The 26,171-nt window shown below is 43.1% G+C and overlaps 1 protein-coding gene across 2 annotated transcripts in view; it reads right to left on the reverse strand.

Annotated features, from left to right (window-relative positions):
• Window positions 1-26,171, reverse strand: part of STK32A (serine/threonine kinase 32A) — a 240,116-nt gene that overhangs the window by 147,548 nt on the left and 66,397 nt on the right. The window contains exons 1-2 of one of the 2 annotated variants that reach the window (XM_056574873.1): window positions 25,203-25,260; window positions 428-483 (exon numbers count right to left, since the gene is read on the reverse strand). Coding sequence is in view for 1 of the 2 variants with exons in the window: in XM_056574872.1 (XP_056430847.1) it covers window positions 428-483 (56 nt within the window). In the remaining variant the exon portion in view is untranslated. Of the gene's footprint in view, window positions 1-427; window positions 484-25,202; window positions 25,261-26,171 lie in introns of those variants that run through there. The other variant, XM_056574872.1, reaches the window with a different exon arrangement.

Here is a 26,171-nt window from a genome sequence, read left to right on the forward strand (position 1 = left end):
GCAAATACAAGATACAATAGTAAATGCCATGAAAAAATACCTGTTGGAACAAAGAAAACTACACTCCACTCTTTGCAAATGAGGCCCAATATCTATTGAAAACAATGGGTGAACATGTAAAACATGGTAGAACCAAATTTGGTTGAGCTACAGCCAATATTTTCAGTGTCTCTCACGTTAACAGAGTGTAAGTATGCCTGCTACAATGTTTATATATCCTAATAATATGGAACTACCTAAAATGGAACTATGACACTGTGGCCCTGATTTACTATTGTAAACCCGACCTGTTTTGATGGGTTGTGCACCAGAAATTTTGCGCCAAAAAATTGTAGGAAATTAAAACCCACACAGAAAGCTACACTCCACTCTTAGTAAATCAGGGCCTGTATGTAAATTGTAATAAAAAGTTAGAAAAACAACTCACCTTTCCAAAGCTGCCTTTCCCAATAGCTCTTAGAATTTCAAAATGATTAAAGTTTACTGAAAATGTAAAAAAAATAAAAAATCAATTTCAAAATTACAAAAGTATACAGTATACACAATAAATGCACAAACAGCCATATAAGCACATGAATCTAGGACAGTTACCATCGCCTACTATGTCAAAGAACTTTTCTACAAATGTTTTTTTTTCAAACTTTTTCTCTTCAATATGGATTTCTATCTGAATAAAGCGGTTTTACATTTGGCCTTGATAATAGGGGGTCAGAATAACAGATCATTGTTTTCAACAATAGAAACATATAGCCCAATGCTATCATATGCAACCACAGGGATGGACTGTACAATCACAAAGGATCCTGGGGTGGGCCAAGGCTCTAGCCAAATATTGGACCCCAATGGTCTAGTAAATCCCATGTGGAGTCAATTATTAGCTACTAGGCTTGGTTTCTTATCTATTTGATTCAATTGTTAATATTCCAATACAATAAAATAACAATTGGATAAATGGCAGGTAGGCACTCAGAAAAATATCCTTTGGTGGGACCAAGGAACCCTGGTCTTTCCCGGTGAACCCATGGAAACCCAGTCCAGTGCGGCACAACAGTATACCTTGATATGTGATGGATTCATTGTAAAAGCAAGTCAGATATTATTGTTTATTCCAAGGCCATTGAATACCATGTAGTGTGCAACAATCAAACACATTTTTGTTTCTTTCCATCTCGTAATGTGTCTAACCTCATTTATAGCAGATCCTGTCAGCAGAAAAACATTAGTGTAAATAAGCAAACAGCTAGATGGGGTAGCTCAAGGGGTCCTTCCCCAAAATGGAGAGAGTACAGGTAAGTTCAGTTAAAGGGGTATTCCAGGAAAAAAAACACTTTTTTTTTTCATATCAACTGGCTCCAGAAAGTTAAACAGATTTGTAAATTACTTCTCTTAAAAAATCTTAATCCTTTCAGTGCAGAGGAAAATCTTTATTTTTAGAATTTCTTTTTTGTGTTGTCCACAGTGCTCTCTGCTGACACCTGATGCCTGTATCAGGAACTGTCCAGAGCAGGAGAAAATCCCCATAGCAAAGCTGTGCTACTCTGGACAGTTCCTTATCAGCTGCTGAAGTTGAGTTGTTGTTTTCTGTCTGGCAACAGTGCTCTCTGCTGACATATTTGCTTGTATCGGGAACTGCACAGAGTAGAAGAGGTTTGCTATGGGGATTTGCTTCTAAACTGGGCGGTTCCCAAAACACATGTCATCAGAGAGCCCTTAGACAAAAAAAGAACAACTCAACTTCAGCAGCTCATAAGTACCGAAAGGGTTAAGATTTTTTAATAGAAGTAATTTACAAATCTGTTTAACCTTCTGGAGCCAGTTGATATACATATATATATATATATATATATATATATATATATATATATATATATAAGTTTTTTTTCCTGGATAACCCCTTTAATGTCATCTTTATTACCTTTCACTGACCCATTTGCATCTGCCTAGCCCATGTGACTGACATGGACTAGATGGAGAGAACATGGGTTGGACTTACCTGGGCTCTTGCCGTGATGGGAAATGCCATACGGGGAACTTAAACCTCATAAAAAAATAAAGGTATAGCATTTACTGGTATAAAACCAGATTATACCAGTGACCTCTATATATAATTTGGAGACACTACAGATAGTTATCATTACCTGTTAAGTGAAATATAAATTTAAAAAAAGTATTCCTGGAATTCTGATGACTAGCCCTATTGCCCTATTATTGTGGAAATATTAATTTGTCACATTGCCTTCATGGCGGGCTTCATATTGTGCGATATGGCGTAGATTCATGTTATGTAAACTAGGCATCATGGCTGCAGATATGGTTATTGATAGCACATGGAGATGCGTCATGTCTTCTTTAGGCTGAATCTTTGCCTTGTAACCTAATGCTGCGCCTTGTAATGGGTGTGGCTTTGTTCGGCATACGTGGGCGTGGCTTTGTTTGGTATACGTGGGAGTGGCTTTGTTTGGTATACGTGGGAGTGGCTTTGTAAACACTCTTTGTGCTAGGTATGAATAAATTTAACCCTCACTAGCAAAGGAGATTCTTCTTGTAGTTAATGAGAGAAATCACAGTGCTGGATCACAATATGTTGTTTGTGCTTCTTCAACTATGGCGAATTTGCTATCCTGGCAGACCACACTGAGCCTGAATTATTACAAGTCTGGATTCCTACCATACTATCTAGCCATGTACATATTGACACCCATTTTCCTGCTGACAGGTCCACTTTAACCCTATAACACATGTGTAGCTGAAGCATCAGAGGATGACTATATTACATGAAGATCAACCACATGTAAAAACAAAATTACAATTCTAGAAATAGAACAGGTATTCCTTTTTGGAAAAATTGGTTTCCAGAATAACACCCCCACCCTCACTTAAGGCATAAGGCAGCGCAAAGTATTGTAATATAGATACAATGCATAAGAAAGAGGGGAATACCTTTTGTACTTTACATGTTAGATATTTTAAAGGGGTATTCCAGGCAAAAACTTTTTTATATATATATATATATCAACTGGCTCCGGAAAGTTAAACAGATTTGTAAATTACTTCTATTAAAAAATCTTAATCCTTCCAATAGTTATTAGCTTCTGAAGTTTTCTGTCTAACTGCTCAATGATGATGTCACGTCCCGGGAGCTGTGCATGATGGGAGAATATCTGTTGCATGATGGGAACATATCCCCATAGGAGCTGGACATCTCCCGGGATGTGAGTCATCAGAAAGCAGTTAGAAAGAAAACAGCAACTCAACTTCAGAAGCTAATAACTATTGGAAGGATTAAGATTTTTTAATAGAAGTAATTTACAAATCTGTTTAACTTTCCGGAGCCAGTTGATATATGAAAAAAAGTTTTTGCCTGGAATACCCCTTTAATGATTACTTAATGGGATAGGAAGGAAGCAGCTTAAGAGAATATGTGTTTTCTTATCACCTTGTTTGGTATAGTTGCTATTCAAATGTCTCACAGCTGATTTATTACTACGAATCGGCTGGTCATGATTGCTGGCTCTGGGCTAGTTTAGACTAGAGTTTCCATTGGTTAGCCTCACTATTTCTGGCTTTTACAGTTGTGTGCGGATTATAACATTTGCTGTATGCATTTGTTTTTAGCACTGCATTTTCTAGTGCTTTGCTCTAGTCTACTTTTGTTTCAAATTACCGTATTTTTCGCCATATAAGACGTACTTTTTCTTGGGGGGAAAAGTTGGTGCGTCTTATACGGCGAATACCTGCAGCCATCAATGGCCGGGACGCGCGGCTAATACAGGACATCACCGATCGCAGTGATGCCCTGTATTAACCCTTCAGACGCGGCGATCAAAGCCGCGTATGAAGCGAAAATAACACTAACCCGGCTGTTCAGTCGGGCTGTTTGGGCTCCTTCAACGTCATCACGTCGTCGCGCACGCCATCCCATCATCCAATAGGAGCGGCATGCGTAGCGACGTGATGACACGAGCGTGTATCCCGGGGAAGAAGACGTCCGGAGCATCGGGGACGCGGTGACAGCGATGGAGCGACGTCCAGGGCAGCGGTGACGAGCAGTGACGGGTCCGGAGCGGCGGGGACACGCGAGTATTGCCTCCTATACCAGTGGTCTTCAACCTGCAGACCTCCAGATGTTGCAAAACTACAACTCCCAGCATGCACGGACAGCCAACGGCTGTCCGGGCATGCTGGGAGTTGTAATTTTGCAACATCTGGAGGTCCGCAGGTTGAAGATCACTGTTGGGTTCAGAATCTTTTTTTTCTAGATTTTGGACCTTTAAAATAGGGTATGTCTTATATGCCGGTGCGTCCCATAGGGTGAAAAATACGGTAGTTCTTGGTTCTTCCTTTGAAGCTGCTGCTATAGTTCAGTTTCTTAGTTGCTTATTTTCATTTATCTGTTCAGTCTTGCTTTTGTTTCTGGGTCCTAGTGCTTGCTCGTTTTTTTGCTTGGGTTAGTTTTCAGTGTCATCATTGGAATATTTGCTGGGACAGTGTGGCTTAGCGGCATCTGGTGTTTGGTTTAATGTTCAAGGAAAGATCAAGAAAGACATCAGGGAAAGCAAGCTAGGCCCAGGTTTTTTAGTTGTTCCTTATCAAGATCTGCTTCTATTCCAGACTGCTATCATAATTTATTTGTTTCATCATCTATTCAATATCATTTTGCTGCTGTCATCTATTGGTGGGTTTCTATTTTTGTTATACACAATTAGTTCCATCAGGCATTCCTGCCTATACCCTTTACTTGTAATTAGCATATTGCTTAGGGATTACATATTGGACTTCTATGTTGGATGTAAATCCTAAATCAACTTGTAGAAGCTTGTATACTCAGAAAAAACACCAGTTGATAACAATATATACGAATAAAAATTAACAATACTTTATTGATTATTCCATTTTAAAAACAACATATATGGTGCTCAGTGAAAGACAGATTGCAAATAGCCAGGAGAACCCAGAGTAATTACATAATACACTCCATTATAGGATATACTACAGCATAGTGGTAATACCTAGGACCACCACAATTGGGAGGTGTTGCAATGGTATATCAATTGTATATAGACCCTATATATACAAGAGCAATATAACTGTAAAGACTAAAAGGCAATGGAGGGGTGCAAAAGGTATAACCACTTTGGGATATGCACCCTATACTGTTTATGCCCCATATAATTGCCCAATACAGGACTATATATGTAGACATGTGCAGAACCACAAATGTTTTTTCTTTTCCTTTCGTTCATTTTCAAAAATTTTCGGTTCTGTGAATATTCGGAATGCTGTTAATTCGTTATATTCGGTTTTCGGATGCATAGGCTAAACATAGGCATGACATCACACGGGGCAGAGTCGTGACGTCACGATCTTCCGTCCCCATTGTCGGGAGGAATTAGCCTGAGATCCTCCAATGCTTCCAGAAGCAGTTACAGGTGGGTGCTGCTTGCTATATTGCGGGGGTCCCCAGCGGCGGGACCCTGGCGATCTGACATCTTATCCCCTATCCTTTGGATAGGGGATAAGATGTCTAGGGGCAGAGTACCCCTTTAATAACACCAAGCTAATAGGTACTACTGTCCTTACTATATAGCCAATGCCACAAAGTACACTATTCAGCATCACTAAAAAAAAGTACACCATAAAGTATGTTATTTTTTATTTTTTTTATTTTTTTATCGCTCAGCTTTTTAAGTAATAGAAGACATGTTAAAAAAGAAAGGTTAACACAAATTTCTTTTATTACATATACAGCTTTTAAGATATAAAGAGCTTGCAGTAAAACACATTTTCTAATAAATATTTAGAAAATGATCACCCTGCAGTGCAGATTCTGTAAGTAGCAATACAATTACATAGGAACAGTAGAGCACTTCAATGCAGAATGCTGTAGGTGGTGTACTGGGTGAAATTAGTCTCAGATGGTCAAGGACAAATTAGATATGACAAACTCTTGCTTCACTTCTCCTGCTTAACAAATTCAAGCATGATAGATTTTTATTAATGTCTCCTGGGTGGAAATATGTAGCAAACATCTTCCAAAGCAGACCTGTAAATCAATGCAGTATTGTGCTTCCAGAATTATGTGCCATTATCTCAATATATTTATTTAAGGTGTTTTTAACCTCTTAAGGACCAATGACGTCCTGAGACGTCCCCGCACCCTGGGCCTTAAGGACCAATGACGTCCCATGACGTCATGGCCTTTTCCGGTCCCTGCCGCTCGCCGGGCAGAGATCGGAACTGGATGCCTGCTGAAATCCTTCAGAAATCCTTATTGTTTATTTATTGTTGTCCTAACCACTAAGCCACCATGCTGCCCTTAGCATACATCTGCTATGCACGGTTGCTAAAATGGACAGAGATGTCAGCAGAGAGCACTGTGCTTGTGATGTCATCAGTGTTCAAAAAAGAAAGGAATTTCCTCTGTAGCATTCAGCAGCTAATAAGTACTGGAAGGATTAAGATTTTTTTAATAGAAGTAATTTACAAATATGTTTAAATTTCTGGCACCAGTTGATTTAAAAGAAAAAAGTTTTCACCGGAGTACCCCTTTAGCATATGTGACCACTTCAGCTAGCATTTGGCTGCAGAAGTCATGAGTCGACAAGCCAAGTCATTGTTGAAACCCCATAAAAAAGAGATTCGTGAAGGACCATGTGGACGTTGGTACAGCAGTGCCAGGGAATTGGTATGAGTATATTTCCTTTTTTATTTTTTATTGACCAATATATTTTTTTATTAGACAAATCTATGAGTTATGAAATATTAGTTACATGTTAAAGAACCAAGCTACTCTATCATCAAAAATAAGATATAAAACAGTAAGTACCTTTCTTGTTAATAGTTACAACTTTTTGGAATTGAAAATGGGTCAAGCACATGTATAAAACCTGTTACCTATTTTTGCTTAATACTCTCAATGACAATGATTTTCACTATGTTAATGTGGGTCTAATATGAAGCAAATGAGCATCAAATCCAGAATGTGTTCACAAACATACAGTAGGAGAGGCTTTTTTACTGTAAGGGAAGTAAGACTATGGAATTATTTGCCTAAGCTCTGGAGAAGGTTATTGGTTTGGAGATTTATTCTAATTGTCAGATTTGTAGTTGGGAAGGAATGTTTTAACAAAGGTAAGTGGCTTCAACCTCATGTTTTCTTTTTGTTTTTTCTCTGGATCAACATCACAGGTTAACTGGCTGAACCTACTGGTATAGGCTTATAGTGCTTTACAGTTTTTTAACACCTTTCCGACCCATGAGGTACATCGGTACCTCATGGGTCGGGTACACATCATAATCGGCAGATGCCCGCTGCTATCAGCAGCTGAAATTTGGTGGTAATGCCGGATATTGGAGCCGGCTCTGATGTCCATCATTTAAATGGTTAAATGCCATGATCTGTAGCGATCACAGCATTTTAACATTAGATACTGGTCATCCCTGGGATCTAAAGGACCCATTTTGCAGCTCTGCGATGGAATAGCAAGCTACTGATGGGTTGCTGTGGAAGAATGGGAACTGACCCCTTCTTCCCAACATTCATTGGATTGGCAATTGCTGAAGGTGCCTTAGGCAGCCCTTAGCAAATGAGCTCTGATAACATGGATCAATGTAAAGCCATCTAACAAAAAAAAGGTAAAAATGTTTTTTAAAAATATTTAAAAAAATCCCCCCTAATAAAAAATGTAATCACTACCCATTTCTGATTTTTCAAATTAAGCACTTTAAAAAAACAAAACAAAACATAATGGCCCTCATTTACTATCGCCAAACCGACAGCATTTGTCGGGTTTATGTTGTCGCACATTGTCTGCGCCATGGCGCAGACAATGTGCGACATGTTGCGACACTAATTCCCGAACCACCCGACTCGGCTTGCTGAAAAGCCTAAAAAGGGGCGTTCCCCGACAAAAACCTTACTTTCACACATATTTACCAATTTTCTCGACCACATTACTCGGGTTTTGTGTTGTTTTTTGACCGACAGCTGCAAGCTGTTGCAAAAAACGTGTTCAAGTTTGTGCAAACTATTTCCCAACCAGGGTGCCTCCAGATGTTGCAAAACTACACCTCTCAGCATGCCCGAACCGGCAATGGCTGTCCGGGCATGCTGGGAGTAGTAGTTTCAAAACAGCTGGAGGCACCTTGCTTGAAAAACAATAAGCAAAGTGTGCAGGGAGAAAAATAAAACATTAAAATTTTGCTCACCTAGTCCCGGTCCCTGCAGATTCGTCTCCGTGTGTTCTGGAGTTTCCTCTCTTCTTGGTACAGTAGGACCTTTCCCTTTTCAGCCAATCACTGGCCGCAGTGGTGTCACGTGTCAAGCCAGTGATTGGCTGATGGGGAGAGGTCTTGTTCTGCAGTAATACACTAGGTTTCCCAGGTCCCGTGGAAGATTTGAAATCCGCCCGGGAATTAAACCCAGTGTATTACTGCAGTACAAGAATGTGACAGGAGGGGGGAGAGGAATGTGACAGGAGGGGGGGGGGGCGGGGAGGGGAATGTGACAAGGGGGGAATGTGACAGGAGGAGGGGGGAGAGGGGAATGTGACAGGACGGAGGGGGGAGAGGGGAATGTGACAAGGGGGGAATGTGACAGGAGGAGGGGGGAGAGGGGAATGTGACAGGACGGAGGGGGGAGAGGGGAATGTGACAAGGGGGGAATGTGACAGGACGGAGGGGGGAGAGGGGAATGTGACAAGGGGGGAATGTGACAGGACGGAGGGGGGAGAGGGGAATGTGACAAGGGGGGAATGTGACAGGACGGAGGGGGTTTGGGAATGTGCTTTCTGATTGCTGCAGTCATAATCTCCAGCAAACAGAAAGCAGTTCTTTTCTCTCACTCCCGCACTTCTGAGTGGAATGAATTCTGACAGGAATCTTGTCAGAATCCGAGAGGGATTCTGCTGCGACACTATAACTCATATGCGACATTGTGCAGCACTCACATGCGACACATTAGTAAATATGTGTGAAAAGCCCTAGCTATCAGTGGGAAAAAAGAAAAAATACAACCCGGAAAACTTAGTAAATGAGGGCCAATATATTCACTTAAAGAGCACACAAAGTAGCTAGCACTGCCGTGCATGAAAATGCAATCCAATATGGGACAGGTGAGGACACTGCGGTGGCGTTACACGCTTCAAAAACGTAGATGTCAATATAAATTCACAAGATAAAGGCAAATAGCGGAGCTCTCACCGTTTAAGGTGTAAAACTGGTTACCTCAGATACATTCGTTCACGGGACCTGCTTGGTCCTAGCAGGGGGGCGGCGGATGGTCATAAGGGGAGTTCAGACGCCAGGTCACGGTCCGTATCACACTGTAAAGGCACTTCGTCAGGCCGCTGGCATCTGAACTCCCCTTACGACCATCCGCCACCCCCCTGCTAGGACCTAGCAGGTCCCGTGAAAGAATGTATCTGAGGTAACCAGTTTTACCCCTTAAACGGTGAGCGCTCCGCTATTTGCCTTTATCTTGTGAATTTATAAAAACAAAACATATTTGGTCTTGCCACGTGTGCAATCGGTATCATTGGAATCATACTGACCCACACAATAAGGTTAACATGTCAAATTTACCGTATTATGAACTCCGAACAAAAATATTGCCCGAATTGCATATTGCACAATTCCATATTTTTTTCAGTTTTGTCTTACATATAGGGAACGCCCCTAGTGCACTAAGCAACCTTATTTGCATATTAAGGTTAGGGCCACACTTAGCGTATATGCAGCGTATTTCACGCTGCAAAAAATCTGCTTAAAGGGGTATTCCAGGAAAAAAACATATATATCTCAACTGGCTCCAGAAAGTTAAAACAGATTTGTAAATTACTTCTATTAAAAAATCTTAATCCTTCAAATAATTATCAGCTGCTGAAGTTAAGTTGTTCTTTTCTGTCTGGCAACAGTGCTCTCCGCTGACATCTCTGCTTGTCTCGGGAACTGCACAGAGTAGAAGAGGTTTGCTATGAGGATTTGCTTCTAATATGGACAGTTCCGAGACAGGTGTCATCAGAAAGCAGTTAGACAGAAAAGAAAAGCTCAACTTCAGAAGCTCATAAGTACTGAAAGGATTAATATTTTTTTATAGAAGTAATTTACAAATCTGTTTAACTTTCTGGAGCCAGTTGATATAAAAAATAAATGTGTTTCCCTGGATAACCTCTTTAACAGTGATAAATATGCTACGTATTCTCAAATGAGGCGACACACAGGGCTATTCAGCGGCAGCCATGTGTGTGCAGTAAGGTATGGTGGCTGGCCCACATGTGTACGCTATGTGTAACCCTACCCTTTTAGTTTTTGGTACAGTGTAGGAATGAAGGAATGGATAAAAAACTTTTAACCCCTTCATGACCCAGCCCATTTTATCCTTCAGGACCTGGGCATTTTTTGAAAATCTGACCACTGTCACTTTAAACATTAATAACTCTGGAATGCTTTTACTTATGATTCTGATTCCGAGATTGTTTTTTCGTGACATATTCTAGTTTATGATATTGGTAAAATTTCACTGATATTTGTATCCTTTCTTGGTAAAAAATCTAAACATTTCATGAAAATTTTGAAAATTTTGCATTTTTCTAACTTTGAAAGTCTCTGCTTGAAAGGAAAATGGATATTCCAAATAAATTACATATTGATTCACATAAAGAATATGTCTACTTTATGTTTGCATTAAAAATTTGACAAGTTTTTACTTTTGGAAGACACCAGAGGGCTTCAAAGTTCCGTAGCAATTTTCCAATTTTTCTCAAGATTTTCAAAATCGTACTTTTTCAGGGCCCAGTTCAGGTTGGAAGTGGATTTTAAGGGTCTTCATATTAGAAATACCCCATAAATGACCCCATTATAAAAACTGCACCCCCAAAGTATTCAAAATGACATTCAGTAAGTGTTTTAACCCTTTAGGTGTTTCACAGGAATAGCAGCAAAGTGAAGGAGAAAATTCTAAATCTTCATTTTTTACACTCGCATGTTCTTGTAGACCCAATTTTTGAATTTTGACAAGGGGTAAAAGGAGAGAAATCACCCTAAAATTTGTAACCCAATTTCTCTCGAGTAAGGAAATACCTTATATGCGTATGTAAAGTGTTCGGCGGGCGCAGTAGAGGGCTCAGAAGGGAAGGAGCGACAATGGAATTTTGGAGAGTGAGTTTTTCTGAAAGGGTTTTTGGGGGGCATGTCCCATTTAGGAAGCCCCTATGGTGCCAGAACAGTGGACCCCTCCACATGTGACCCCATTTTGGAAACTACACCCCTCATGGAATTTAATAAGGGGTGCAGTGAGCATTTACACCCCACTGGCGTTTGACAGATATTTGAAACAGTGGACTGTGCAAAAATTTTATTTTTCATTTTCACAGACCACTGTTCCAAAAATCTGTCATACGCCAGTGGGGTGTAAATTCTCACTGCACCCCTTATTACATTCCGTGAGGGATGTAGTTTCCAAAATGGGGTCACATATGGATATTTATTGTTTTGCGTTTGTCAGAACTGCTGTAACAATCAGCCACCCCTGTGCAAATTGCCTCATATGTACATGGTGCACTCTCCCTTCTGGGCCTTGTTGTGCGCCCCCAGAGCACTTTGCGCCCACATATGGGGTATCTCCGTACTCGGGAGAAATTGCATTACAAATTTAGAGGGTCTTTTTTTCCCTTTTACCTCTTGTGAAAATGAAAAGTATAGGGCAACACCAGCATGTCAGTGTAAAAAATTTATTTTTTTACACTAACATGCTGGTGTAGACCCCAACTTCACCTTTTCATAAGGGGTTAAAGAAGAAAAAGCCCCCCAAAATTTGTAAGGCATTTTCTCCCAAGTACGGCGATACCCCATATGTGTCCCAAAACTGTTGCCCTGAAATACGACAGGGCTCCGAAGTGAGAGAGCGGCATGTGCATTTGAGGTCTAAATTAGGGATTTGAATAGGGGTGGACATAGGGGTATTCTATGCCAATGATTCCCAAACAGGGTGCCTCCAGCTGTTGCAAAACTCCCAGCATGCCTGAACAGTCAATGGCTGTCTGGCAATACTGGGAGTTGTTATTTTGCAAAAGCTGGAGGCTCCGTTTTGGAAACAGTAGCGTACCAGACGTTTTTAATTTTTTTGGGGGAGGGGGGCTGTGTAGGGGTATGTGTATATGTAGTGTTTTTTACTTTTTATTTTAGGTTAGTGTTAGTGTAGTGTAGTGTTTTTAGGGTACAATCACATGGGCAGAGGTTCACAGCAAGTTTGCCGCTGGGAGTTTGAGCTGCAGCGCAAAATTTGCGCCATCTCAAACTTGCAGCACTCACTGTAAACCTCCGCCCATGTGAGTGTACCCTGTACATTCACATTGGGGGAAGGGGGCAAACATCCAGCTGTTGCAAACTCCGAGCATGCCCTTTGGCTGTCCGTGTATGCTGGGAGTTGTAGTTTTGCAACATCTGGAGGCACACTGGTTTGGAAACACTAAGTTAAGTAATAAACTTTCAAGTGTTTTGCAACCAAACTTAGTGTTTCCAAACCAGTGTGCCTCCAGCTGTTGCAAAACTACAACTCCCAGCATGCATGGTCTGTCAGTGCATGCTGGGATTAATAGTTTTGCAACAATTGCAACAGCTGGAGGCACTGAGGTAGGAAACGGACAATGTTTCCCAACTAGTGTGCCTCCAGTTGTTGCAAAACTACAACTCCCAGCATGCCCAGACTGCCCAGGCATGCTGGAAGTTGTAGTTCGGCAATATCTGAAGGCTCAGATGTTGCCGAACTACAACTTCCAGCATGCTTGGGTAGTCTGGGCATGCTGGGAGTTGTAGTTTTGCAACATCTGGAGGTCCACAGTTTGGAGACCACTGTATAATGGTCTCCAATCTGTGCTCTTCCAGATGTTAGAGAACTACAACTCCCAGCATGCCTGTACAGACTGAGCATGCTGAGATTTGTAGTTTTGCAACATCTGGAAGAGCACAGATTGGAGACCATTATACAGTGGTCTCCAAACTGTGGACCTCCAGATGTTGCAAAACTGCAACTCCCAGCATGCACAGAAAGCCAAAGGCTGTCTGGGCATGCTGGGAGTTTCAGTTTTGAAACTCCCAGAGGCAGCAGTGAGGTCGCTTTGCGGCGATCTCACTGCTGCCAATGAAGATGCCGCCCTGCTGCCGGAAACTCACCTCCGGGACGCACCACCGCCGGGACCGCCTGGAGGACACCGCTCACGTCGGGACCGCTCGGGACATGGCCGGGTAAGTGCCGCCGGGGGACGGGTAAGGGACACTTAGCAGAGCGGTGTGTGTCCCGATCCCCGTGATCGGGACTCACACACCGCGCTGCTATCAGCTAGTCAGATTTGGCTAGCTGATAGCAGCGATCGCTGGGGTGGGGGATGAAACCCCCCGTGGTCGCATGGTAAGATGGCTGGCTATCAGTGATAGCCACCATCTTACCGGGCGCAGCGGGATGCCGCGAGTAGCGGCAAAAATGTTCCTGACGTACCTGTATGTCATGGGTCGGGAACACCTTGCCACTCATGATGTACAGGTATGTCATAGGTCGGGAAGGGGTTAAAGACCATTGCAATGAGTGCCACTTGCATTAAAAGTCTATACCAACAGGTTAGTGCAGGTGATGCTGATGACAAATTCCCTTTAACCGGTTGCCGTCTAAGGAAGAGTCGGCTTGTCCTTAGATGGCAACCGGTGTATGGTGCGGTCGTCCGACTTGAGCTGCACAATACCGGCCTACTCCCAGTTGATTCTGGTAACTGGGGGCTGCCTTTATAGCTAACATGCTGCGATCACCGTGGCCGGCTATTAACCCTTTAGATCACTGCTGTTAAAGCTGACAGCGATGTCTAAATGGAGCTTTAACCAGTCCTTGGTGGTCCAGTGGGTGGATCGCCGCTCCGCAGCACAATCCACTGTGGAGGTAGCCGGAAGGCTTACCTCTGCTTAGGCTCTGAGATTGATAGAGCCTAGCTGAACCAGGTTTTATAAATCGAGCGCAAATCACACAGATCAATGGAGTTCTATGAAATTCCATTGATCTGTATGAGGAATCTAATGATTCCTCCTAAAAGTCCCCTAAGAGGACTAATGAAGTGTAAAAAAAAAAAAAAAAGTTGAATAAAAGTAACAAAAAACACTCATTAACCCTTTCCATATTAAAATGTTGAACCTCCCCCCTTTCTTAAATTCAATATAAAAAATATGTAAACATAATAAAAACAAATATATGTGGTATCGCCACGTGCGCAAATGTCCAAACGTAAAAAATATGTTAATTAAACCGTAAGGTCAATGGCGTTTATGTAAAGAAAATACCAGAAGTCCAAAATTCACTTTGTATACTATAAACAAATGTATAAAAGCGATCAAAAAGTCCCAACAAAGCAAACATGGTACCAATAAAAACTCCAGATCGGGGTGCAAAAAATGGGCCCTCATACATCCCTGTATAAGGAAAAATAAAGTTATAGGGGTCAGAAAATGACAATTTTACACATATTAATTTTGGTGCATGTAGTTATAATTTGTTTTAGGTAGTAAAATTAAATAAAACCTACATAAATTAGGTATTCTTGTAACTGTGTGGACCTACAGAATAAAGATAAGGTGTCATTTTTACCGAAAAGTGCACTGCATAGAATCAGAAGCCCTCAAAATTTACAAAATATTTTTTTTCTGGTTTCGCCATAGATTTTGTGATAAAATAATTGATGTCATCACAAAGTAAAATTGGTGGTGCAAAAAAACAAGCCCTAATATGGGTCTGTAGTTGGGAAATTGAAAGCGTTTTGTTTTTTCCTCCTCACCTTCTAAAATCATAAGTGCAAAAATGAAAATTGGCCTGGTCCTTAAGAGGTTAAGCACTGACATAAACTTGGACAAAGTCTTTCTTGCTAATAGGAAAACAGAAAGTGGAAAAGTGGGTCCTTAACCTTACACACAAGCCTGTTAGCATTATTGTCTACAGTTAAAGTGAAGCTGAGTGCCACTTTAAAGACTATTTTGGGGAATTACATAACAAACAATATAGTGAAAATGAATATGCCTGATTTCTTTCACAGCAGCAATGTAGCTCTTGCTTGAAAATGGAACAATTCCTGTTATGATATAATTATAAGTCAGAGCTTCCCTTTCAATAGTAAAAAAAAACTAAAAAACTTTTTATAACACTATTAAAGTGTACCTGTCATTAACAAAAACGTTTTATATAATGTAGATGATACTATTATATGTCTATTTGTAATATACATTGGTTAAAAAATGTGTATATTTTTGGGTCATAAAATGCTGTCCCTGCAACTATTGCCTGTGTGTTTCTATGTGGAGTCCAAACACAGGAAGTGTGGGTGGGACAAGTAGGACTCTGTGCAAGTTTCTGGCTTGCCAATAATCCTGTTGTGTAAGCCTGGAGCTGTCACAGAGCTTCACTGCACAGAGCCCTGCTTGTCCTCAGTGTACAGAGCCCTGCTTGTCCTCACTGCACAGAGCCCTGCTTGTCCTCACTGCAGTGAGCCCTGCTTGTCCTCAGTGTACAGAGCCCTGCTTGTCCTCACTGCACAGAGCCCTGCTTGTCCTCAGTGTACAGAGCCCTGCTTGTCCTCACTGCACAGAGCCCTGCTTGTCCTCACTGCACAGAGCCCTGCTTGTCCTCAGTGTAGAGAGCCCTGCTTGTCCTCACTGCACAGAGCCCTGCTTGTCCTCAGTACACAGAGCCCTGCTTGTCCTCAGTGCACAGAACCCTGCTTGTCCTCAGTGCAAAGAGCCCTGCTTGCCTCACTGCACAGAGCCCTGCTTGTCCTCACTGCACAGAGCCCTGCTTGTCCTCACTACACAGAGCCCTGCTTGTCCTCACTGCACAGAGCCCTGCTTGTCCTCAGTGTGCAGAGCCCAGCTTGTCCTCACTGCACAGAACCCAGCTTGTCCTCCCTGCACTGAGCCGAGCTTGTCCTTACTGCACAGAGCCAAGCTTGTCCTTACTGCACAGAGCCCTGCTTGTCCTCAGTACACAGAACCCTGCATGTCCTCACTACACAGAGCCCTGCTTGTCCTCACTGCACAGAACCCAGCTTGTCCTCACTGCACAGAGCCGAGCTTGTCCTTACTGCACAGAGCCCTGCTTGTCCTCAGTACACAGAGCCCTGCTTGTGCTCACTGCACAGAACCCTGCTTGTGCTCACTGCACAGAGCCCAGCTTGTCCTCACTGCACAGAGCCCAGCTTGTCCTCAGTGCACAGAGCCCTGCTTGTCCTCAGTGCACAGAGCCCTGCTTGTCCTCAGTGCACAGAGCCCTGCTTGTCCTCAGTGCACAGAGCCCAGCTTGTCCTCAGTGCACAGAGCCCAGCTTGTCCTCAGTGCACAGTGCCCTGCTTGTCCTCAGTGCCCAGAGCCCTGCTTGTCCTCAGTGCACAGATCCCTGCTTGTCCTCACTGCACATAGCCCAGCTTGTCCTCAGTGCACAGAGCCCTGCATGTCCTCAGTGCACAGAGCCCTGCATGTCCTCAGTGTACAGAGCCCTGCTTGTCCTCAGTGTACAGAGCCCTGCTTGTCCTCAGTGCACATAGCCCTGCTTGCCCTCAGTGCACAGAGCCCTACCTGTCCTCAATGCACAGAACCCTGCTGGTCCTCAGTGTACAGAACCCTGCATGTCCTCACTACACAGAGCCCTGCTTGTCCTCACTGCACAGAGCCCTGCTTGTGCTCACTGCACAGAGCCCTGCTTGTGCTCAGTGTGCAGAGCCCTGCTTGTCCTTAGTGTACAGAGCCCTGCTTGTCCTCACTGCACAGAGCCCAGCTTGTCCTCACTGCACAGAATCCAGCTTGTCCTCACTGCACAGAGCCAAGCTTGTCCTTACTGCACAGAGCCCTGCTTGTCCTCAGTACACAGAGCCCTGCTTGTGCTCACTGCACAGAGCCCTGCTTGTGCTCACTGCACATAGCCCAGCTTGTCCTCAGTGCACAGAGCCCTGCTTGTCCTCAGTCCACAGAGCCCTGCTTGTCCTCAGTGCACAGAGCCCTGCTTGTCCTCAGTGCACAGAGCCATGCTTGTCCTCACTGCACATAGCCCAGCTTGTCCTCAGTGCACAGAGCCCTGCATATCCTCAGTGTACAGAGCCCTGCTTGTCCTCAGTGTACAGAGCCCTGCTTGTCCTCAGTGCACAGAGCCCTGCTTGCCCTCAGTGCACAGAGCCCTACCTGTCCTCAATGCACAGAACCCTGCTTGTCCTCAGTGTACAGAACCCTTCATGTCCTCACTACACAGAGCCCTGCTTGTCCTCACTGCACAGAGCCCTGCTTGTCCTCAGTGTACAGAGCCCTGCTTGTCCTTACTGCTCAAAGCCCTGCTTGTCCTCACTGCACAGAGCCCAGCTTGTCCTTACTGCACAGAGCCCTGCTTGTCCTCACTGCACAGAACCCTGCTTGTCCTCAGTGCCCAGAGCCCTGTTTGTCCTCACTGCACAGAACCCTGCTTGTCCTCAGTGCCCAGAGCCCAGCTTGTCCTCAGTGTACAGAACCCTGCATGTCCTCAGTGTACAGAACCCTGCATGTCCTCACTACACAGAGCCCTGCTTGTCCTCACTGCACAGAGCCCTGCTTGTCCTCAGTGTACAGAGCCCTGCTTGTCCTTACTGCTCAAAGCCCTGCTTGTCCTCACTGCACAGAGCCCAGCTTGTCCTTACTGCACAGAGCCCTGCTTGTCCTCACTGCACAGAACCCTGCTTGTCCTCAGTGCCCAGACCACTGCGTGTCCTCAGTGCCCAGAGCCCTGTTTGTCCTCACTGCACAGAACCCTGCTTGTCCTCAGTGTCCAGAGCCCTGCTTGTCCTCAGTGTACAGAACCCTGCATGTCCTCAGTGTACAGAACCCTGCATGTCCTCAGTGCAAGAGCCCTGCTTGTCCTCACTGCACAGAGCCCTGCTTGTCCTCAGTGTACAGAGCCCTGCTTGTCCTCAGTGCACAGAGCCCTGCTTGTCCTCTGTGCCCAAACCCCTGTTTGTCCTCAATGCACAGAGCCCTGCTTTTTCCCACCTACACTTCCTGTATTTGGACTCCTCACAGAGACACACAGGCAGCTGCAGGTACAAAAAATATACACGTTTTTGTTTAACTAATGTATATTACAAATAAGTTTTTGTTAACAACAGGTGCACTTTAATAATCTATATATTAGATAAAAAATAAAAATAAAAGAGGCTTTCATGGTTTTTACCATGAAGGAAATGTTTTGTCGCCTGTTTCCACTGTATTATCATCACAGATGCACAATTAAATTGGTGTATGACTAAAGAAGAATTGTTGGTGAAGCATTCCCTATAATTATCATGTTATTATTCTTGATTTTGTTGTTCACATTTCCATGAGCTGAAGTTTCCAACCAGGTTAACTTAAAAATAATATAGCACCTATGCACTCAAGAAGAAAAATAATAAAGGTGGAAAAGTACTGTATATTAACACAAGCATGTAGCAAATACAGCCATTGTCACTATTTCCCAATAAACTACACACAATAAACAAGTAAATGTTATGCTTAGGCCAATATTATGTTTGCTAGGAAGTTGAACAAGTATTTCAAAAGGAAAACGCTACCAGATTCTATTTGTGTGAACATCAGATCCCACCATAATATTAAATAACGCGCATACATTGTGTGCAGGTTTTATATCATTACCTTATACCTCACATCAAAGTTTGGGCTCCAGTCAGGGAGATTTGTTCGCTGAATCTGTTGTAATGACGATGCATGAGCAGAGAAAAAAAATATTGCAGATCAGTTTTTTTTTTCTCGGCTCAAATTCTGAAAAACTATAGATACCTGACAAACTCTTTTAAGGTCAATGGGAGTCCATTGTGCAACAGACTCTTTCTGGCATGAAAAGTCTGTGATAGGCTAGGTTTCCACTTTTTTTTTTACAAAAACGCCAATAAAAACGCCCATTCTGCCGCATGGCGTTTTTTTGTGTGAAAAACGCTGCGCCAGATGTTATCTGCAAGTCAATAGTAAACTGCAAAATACCAAATCCACTTGGCGTTTTTCAGTTTGGCATTTTTTTTTATCCTTTTGGCGTTTTTGGGCTTCTTGGCAGTTTTTAAAAAATTACCTCTTGTCGAGACTTTGGCATTTTTTTGGGAAAATCTTGGCGTTTTTCTCCCATAGAAGTCTATGGGAGTGAAAAAAACGCTAAGAAAAATGCCATGTGGGTTTTAAATTTGGCGTTTTTTCAGGCGGTTTTTATTCTCTTTTGGACTTAAAGGGATAGTCCAGTGGTGATAAACTTATCCCCTATCCTAAGGATAGGGGATAAGTTTGAGATCGCGAGGGGTCCGACCGCTGGGGCCCCCTGCGATCTCTTTGTACAGGGCCCCGGCTCTCCGGCCTGATAGCGGGTGTCGACCCCCGCACGAAGCGGCGGCCGACACGCCCCCTCAATACATCTCAATGGCAGAGCCGGAGATTGCCGAAGGCAGCGCTTCGGCTCTGCCATAGAGTTGTATTGAGGGGTCGTGTCGGCCGCCGCTTCGTGCGGAGGTCGACACGCCCCCTTCCTGCGGGCTGTCGGGGCTCCGTACAGGAGATCGCAGGGGGCCCCAGCAGTCGGACCCCCCGCGATCTGCAACTTATCCCCTATCCTTAAGATAGGGGATAAGTTGTTAACCGCTGAGTCACCACTGGACTACTCCTTTAACGATCCAAAAAAGTGTTGGAGATACCTTTTTTTAATTAAAATTTAGTAGGGTACCATTAAAAAATAATAATAAAAAAGATACAGTAGTGATGGAAAAAATTGTATTTAATGAAATTTATCTTTTTTATAACAAAATTTTAATTAATTTTTAAACAGGGATCAATTTATGTGCGCGGGTAGGGCACTAAAAATGTAGCCGACAATAATAAAAATGTAGTGTGTGTGTTTCACTTTTAATTTTTTTTTTAAAATTTTTTAGGTAGTACTACTACTCCCAGCATGGAACACACTGTTCCATGATAGAAGTAGTAGTTACCTGTATTAATTGACAGATCGCCGGGGTTCGTTGCGATCCTCTTGTATACTGTATAGATACAGCCGGCCACTCTTCTATATATACATATATACATCTATTCGTATTTACCGCAGAGAGCTGTGATTGGTCAGATGGTTCCAGCCAATCACAACTCTGTGGGAAATAGGAATATGTGTATATATACGGCTGTGCAGGGGACCATAGAAGAGCAGCCGCATCTATACATTTTACAGGAGGATCGCAACGGGTGTCAGGAGGAGTGACACTCGCTGTGATCTGTCTATTAATGCAGGTACTACAGCTCCCAGCATGGAGCAGAGTGTACTTCATGTTGGGAGTAGTGGTACCTGCAGTAAGGGACAGATCACAGTGGATATCACTCCTCCTGACACCCGCTGTGATCCTCCTGATATGACTGTCAGCATCAGCTGTTCTCAAGGCTACAGAGCAGGGAGAACAGCTGATCCTGAGCAGTAGGTATACATTGTATATCTACTGCCCAGCAAGAACTTACAGTGAGCCTGCAATGTGTATACAGTATACACATTGCTGGCTCACTTAACCCCTTGCTGAGCTGTGCGCTAAGCCAGCGGGCAAGGAAAGAGTTAACTTACACTGCTGGACAGTGTAGGTTAACCCTTTCGGCGGTATACACTATATACAGCTATCTATAGATAGCTGTATTTAGTGTATACAGAAGATGGAGAAGTCACCTTACCTCCGTCCAGTCCCCCGCATGTCTGTGTAGCTCCGCCCCCTAGTGATGACGTCATTAGGGGGCAGAGCTACAGACGCTATCCAGGCTGGCAAGGGTATAAGGCTCTGTTAACATTGTCCGTATTGGATAATGGGAACAGACCCTTCTGCCAGTGTCTACCCAGACAGGGAGACTCCAGCTGTTGCTAAACTACAACTCCCAGCATGCCCAGACAGCCAAAGGCTGTCTGAGCATGCCGGGAGTTGTAGTTTTGCACCAATTGGAGGCTTACTGTTTGGGAAGACATTGCATTATGGGGGCTCTCCCCTGCAGAGAGTGCAAAAAATGTCCTAACCCATTTTTTTGTGTTTTTTTCTTTCTTCTTATTTCAGATCCATGTATGCAGAGGATTACGATGGATTCGATGGATTACCACGGATGAACAGGATTTTTTATATTTTAATAAAATGGCTAACGAGGGCTGTGGGGGAGTGATTTTTAAAATAAAATAATTTTTCCAATGTGTTGTGTTTTCTTTTTTATTGAATATTCAGGCTTAGTTATGGAGGCTGTCTAATAGACAGAATCCATTACTAAGTCAGGGCTTAGCGTTAGCCCCAAAAACAGCTAGCGCTAACCCCCAATTATTACCCTGGTACCCACCACCACAGGGTTCCAGGAAGAGCCGGTACCAACAGGCCCGGAGTGTCAAAAGTGGCGCTCCTGGGCCTAGGCGGTAACAGGCTGGCGTTATTTAGGCTGGGGAGGGCCAGTAACAATGGTCCTCGCCCACCCTGGTAACGTCAGGCTGTTGCTGCTTGGTTGGTATCTGGCTGGTACTGAAAATAGGGGGAACCCTTTGCGTTTTTTTATATATTTTTTTTATTTATGAAAAAAAAAACGCATAGGGTTCCCTGTATATTCAGTATCAGCACGATACCAACCAAGCAGCAACAGCCTGACGTTACCAGGGTGGGCGAGGACCATTGTTACTGGCCCTCTCAAGCCTAAATAACGCCAGCCTGTTACCGCCTAAGCCCAGGAGCGCCATTTTTGACGCTCCGTGCCGGTTGGTACCGGCTCTTCCCGGCACCCCTGTGGCGGTGGGTAACAGGGTAATAATTGGGAGTTAGCGCCAGCTGTTTTTGGGGCTAATGCTAAGCCCCGGCTTAGTAATGGATTCCGTCTATTAGACAGCCTCCATAACTAAGCCTGAATATTCAATTAAAAAAAAGACACATCACATTGGAAAAATTATTTTATTTTAAAAAACACTCCCCCACAGCCCTCGTTAACCATTTTATTGAAATGAAAAAGATAAAGTTCATCCGTCGTAATCCATCGAATCCATCGTTATCCTCTGCATACACGGATCTGAAACGAGAAGAAAAAAAATCCCAAAAAGTAGGTTAGGACATTTTTTGCGCTCTCCGCAGGGGAGAGCGCCCATAATGCAATGTCTACCTAAACAGTGAGCCTCCAATTGGTGCAAAACTACAACTCCCAGCATGCCCAGACAGCTTTTGGCTGTCTGGGCATGCTGGGAGTTGTAGTTTAGCAACAGCTGGAGTCTCCCTGTCTGGGTAGACACTGGCAGAAGGGTCTGTTCCCATTATCCAAAACGGACAATGTGAACAGAGCTTCAGACTAGCCTGAATATGTCTGTAGCTCTGCCCCTAATGACTCCCGTCATCACTAGGGAGCGGAGCTACACGGACCGGCGGTAACCGAAACGAGGGAGGTAAGTGGACCTCCTGTTCTGTATACACTATATACAGCTATCTATAGATAGCTGTATATTCTGTATACCGCCCAAAGGGGCTATAGGAGCAGGGAGTCCTGTCAGTCTGGTGACAGGATTCCCAGCTCCTGTATAGTATACACAGGTACACTATGCACTCCTGTATACTATACGGCCGGGGGAGGTGAGTAGTGATGCTGTACATCATTCCTCACCTCCTTACACTCTGTGGACCGGGGGCTCAGCATCCGACCCACAGAGTGGTACCTGAAGGTAGTGAAAAAACTGCAACAGGGGACACATTTGGCTGTTTCCATACACCAGGGAAAACGCTAGAAAAAACGTCAGAAAAACTGCCAAAACTCAGGAAAAACCTGTGGCAGTTTTTCTGGCGTTTTTGCTGGTGTTTTTTTAGGTGTACAAAAAAAAAAACAGGTGGAAACCTAGCCATAGAGCTCCTACGCTAGTGTGAACTTAGTCTTACAGATACGGATCCCTAAAGGTTTTCTTCTTTTTGCCCTCTTTCTTTACCTACTACCTCCTTACTGAACTCACCTAATGCTGTTGCAGAAACTAAGAAACTTTTACCAAATTACCAAGTCATAGTCCATTATATAACAAGAAACAGGCCCCTATAGCCATGATCATCTTGAGTGCATTAAAGAGATTGTCCACGAATAGAAAAACACAGCTACTTTCTATCAAAAAAAACACTCCCCGTCTGTCTCTAGGTTGGGTGTGGTTCTGCAGCTCAATTCAATTGAAGTGAATGGAGCCAAGTTGTAAAACCACAGCCAACCTGAAGACAGATGTGGAGCGGTTTTTGCTGTGTTTTTCTATAACCCTGCAATAACCCCTTTAACCCTGCTATGTGTTGTGTTGGGATATCCTAACACACCTTGGGGTCAATTAATTTAGTAACTTGGGTTTTAGGACGTGTTAGAATAACTTGTCTCAGCTTTAGGAGTGCAGTACAATATCTTAAAGGGGTACTCCGGTGGAAAAAACTTTTTTTTTACCAACTGGTGCCAGAAAGTTAAACAGATTTGTAAATTACTTCTATTAAAAAAAAATCTTAATCCTTCCAGTACTTATTAGCTGCTGAATACTACAGAGGAAATTCTTTTATTTTTGGAACACAGAGCTCTCTGCTGACATCATGACCACAGAGCTCTCTGCTGACATCTCTGTCCATTTTAAGAACTTTCCAGAGTAAGAGAAAATCCCCATAGCAAACATATGCTGCTCTGGACAGTTCCTTAAATGGACAGAGATGTCAGCAGAGAGCACTGCGTTCCAAAAAGAAAATCATTTTCTCTGTAGTATTCAGCAGCTAATAAGTACTGGAAGGATTAAGATTTTTTAATAGAAGTAATTTACAAATCTGTTCAACTTTCTGGCACCAGTTGATTTAAAAAAAAAAAATTTCCACCGCAGTACCCCTTTAATACAAAAGGGATTAAGGTGAGACTGGCTACATCTGTACAGGAGCCTGTAAGGAGTCTAACTCTGCCCGAGTTTCTATATGCTAATATCTTAATGATTCTTATTGTCAAAATATACATTCAATCATTGTTTTCAATCATTAATTATTCACTTATTCACTAAAATTCGGTTTCTTTGTCTAGCCTCCTCATTCCTTCATTGGGCTCTCCTGAGTCCTGACCAAACAGGTTTACCTTCTTTTTAAACCACAGAGAGTAGTATGTGTCTTGTAGTTAATATTCTCCACCATCATTTCTCTAACAGACAAGAACTGATGTTACTTACTGTAGCCTTGACCTAGAAAAAGCCTTTGATTCTGTAAAGTGGGAAAACTTAGCCATAGTGTTCGGAAACAAGTCACATCTCACAGTCAGTCAGTTTCCTTCTCTTTTACCATAGAATATGAAACATGGAGGGATGTACCTTATCTCATCTCCCATTTGCTATTGGCACAAAGGCTTTAGTCCTTGCTGTATGTCAGAGCTATTTGCATTTTTGCTTGGGATGTTAGACTCTCTCATGCCTTAAAGGGGTACTCTGGGGAACTAAACCCATAGCCCATCCTTTCCCTCTAAACAACATATTTATTTGTCTAAATTTCATTCATTAGCTATATATAGAGCAGTTTCCTTCTTTCAGCTGTCACTTATATGCACGGAGTGAAAGAAAGACATCATATTCAGATCCTGCTAGTCTTTGTGTATACCCCTCACTGAGACCTAGCCCCACCCTCAGTCACAACTCAGCACATAACGCTGCTTTTTTCCTGCTGTATATCTAATCACTGACTGCTGCCATTCAGAGCATATGAATATGATGATTTATTGCTGGGGGAAGGACATGTACAGTGTGTGCTGCTGACTGTGTTTCCAACAACACAGCATGTAAATGTGGTAACCAGGAGAGTTGTGTCTGTGGTGTTGCGGTGATGTAAGTGCAGGGTCTGGTGGTATTAACCCTTGGATGTTGTGACGCCAGGGTGCGGTTTCCTTAGTGTTAATGGTCCTACCGTCAACCGTCCAAGAAATGGCAGGGGAAATAACGGAATGTCTTCAGCAGACTTTATGAATAAACTGAAGAACTTTACTTGAAGATTTTATGCAACAGTCTCTATACATAACAGTCTCTTAAGAGGTAACCAGAATGCAGGTTCCTCAAAGGTTTTGCTGGGACTTTGAAGCAATGAGCTCTTGATGCTAGCCACTGTGCTACTAATTATAATATTTTAGCTGATAGTAGTCACACAGGATTTGATAGATTGAGCTTGGTAACTCACGGTTTAGTGGCTGCAGGTTCTTAGGCTTTGGCCTAGATGAATTGAGATTTCTGTTGAGTTGTTTGTGCTTGCTTGAGTGCAGAAACAAAAGAGCTAATTTAGTGGCTACAGCCCTTTATATAATAAGGGGATGGACTAAGCTTATTGGTCAGCAGACCTGTAAGTCCTGACCCAGTGAACTCTGGGTACATCACATGACCCCGGAAGGTCCTTAAGCAATTATACATTACAACTGTACATCACGTGACCCGGAAAAGGTCCTATACATATATATTTCCTATACATTTATATAATCTTTATATATTAAACAAAATACAATTTATATGAGGCGACCAGGGGTAAGCCCTGCAGGAGAGTCCTATGGGAATGAAGGGACTCTGGCTGAGGGGACTTTAGACAGGGCAGGACCAGGTCCTGTACTGGGACACCACATAAACAGATAGTGAATGCAATTGGCTGGCAGCCATTGCACAGAGCTGTACTGACTTCTGGGAGTTGTAGTCTGGGCTGCAAGCAAGAAATAATAATATCCAGGAAACAACAGGCCACGGGAGCTGGAAAAATCACATGGATAACTACAGGGGACACAGAACAAGTATTGTGGTGCCTTTGGGGCATTTTTATTTTTTCTTATGTCTCTCGAGCATGCCTTTAAGCCTTGGGTTTTAATATCCCACCCACTCAGTGACCATTTCCAAAAACAATACATCTTTTGTAATCTCATGTAATTTTTTTAATTTTTTATTGCTAATATCAGAAAATATGATTTAATCTCTTAGCTAGAGAGATCGTATATCCTCTGCATGACTTTTATTCCAAAGCTATGGTATCTGTATGGGCGCCTGTTCCCACATGGCCAATGCTACATATCCTATGTGTCTTAGATATATAAAACTCCATTAAACTTGGTACATGTCATGGAAAAATATAGTACAGTTTAGGTAAGTCCAAAGGCAATGTATGTGTGTG

Source organism: Hyla sarda, chromosome 4, assembly GCF_029499605.1.
Source record: "Hyla sarda isolate aHylSar1 chromosome 4, aHylSar1.hap1, whole genome shotgun sequence".
NCBI classification, from domain to species: domain Eukaryota; kingdom Metazoa; phylum Chordata; class Amphibia; order Anura; family Hylidae; genus Hyla; species Hyla sarda.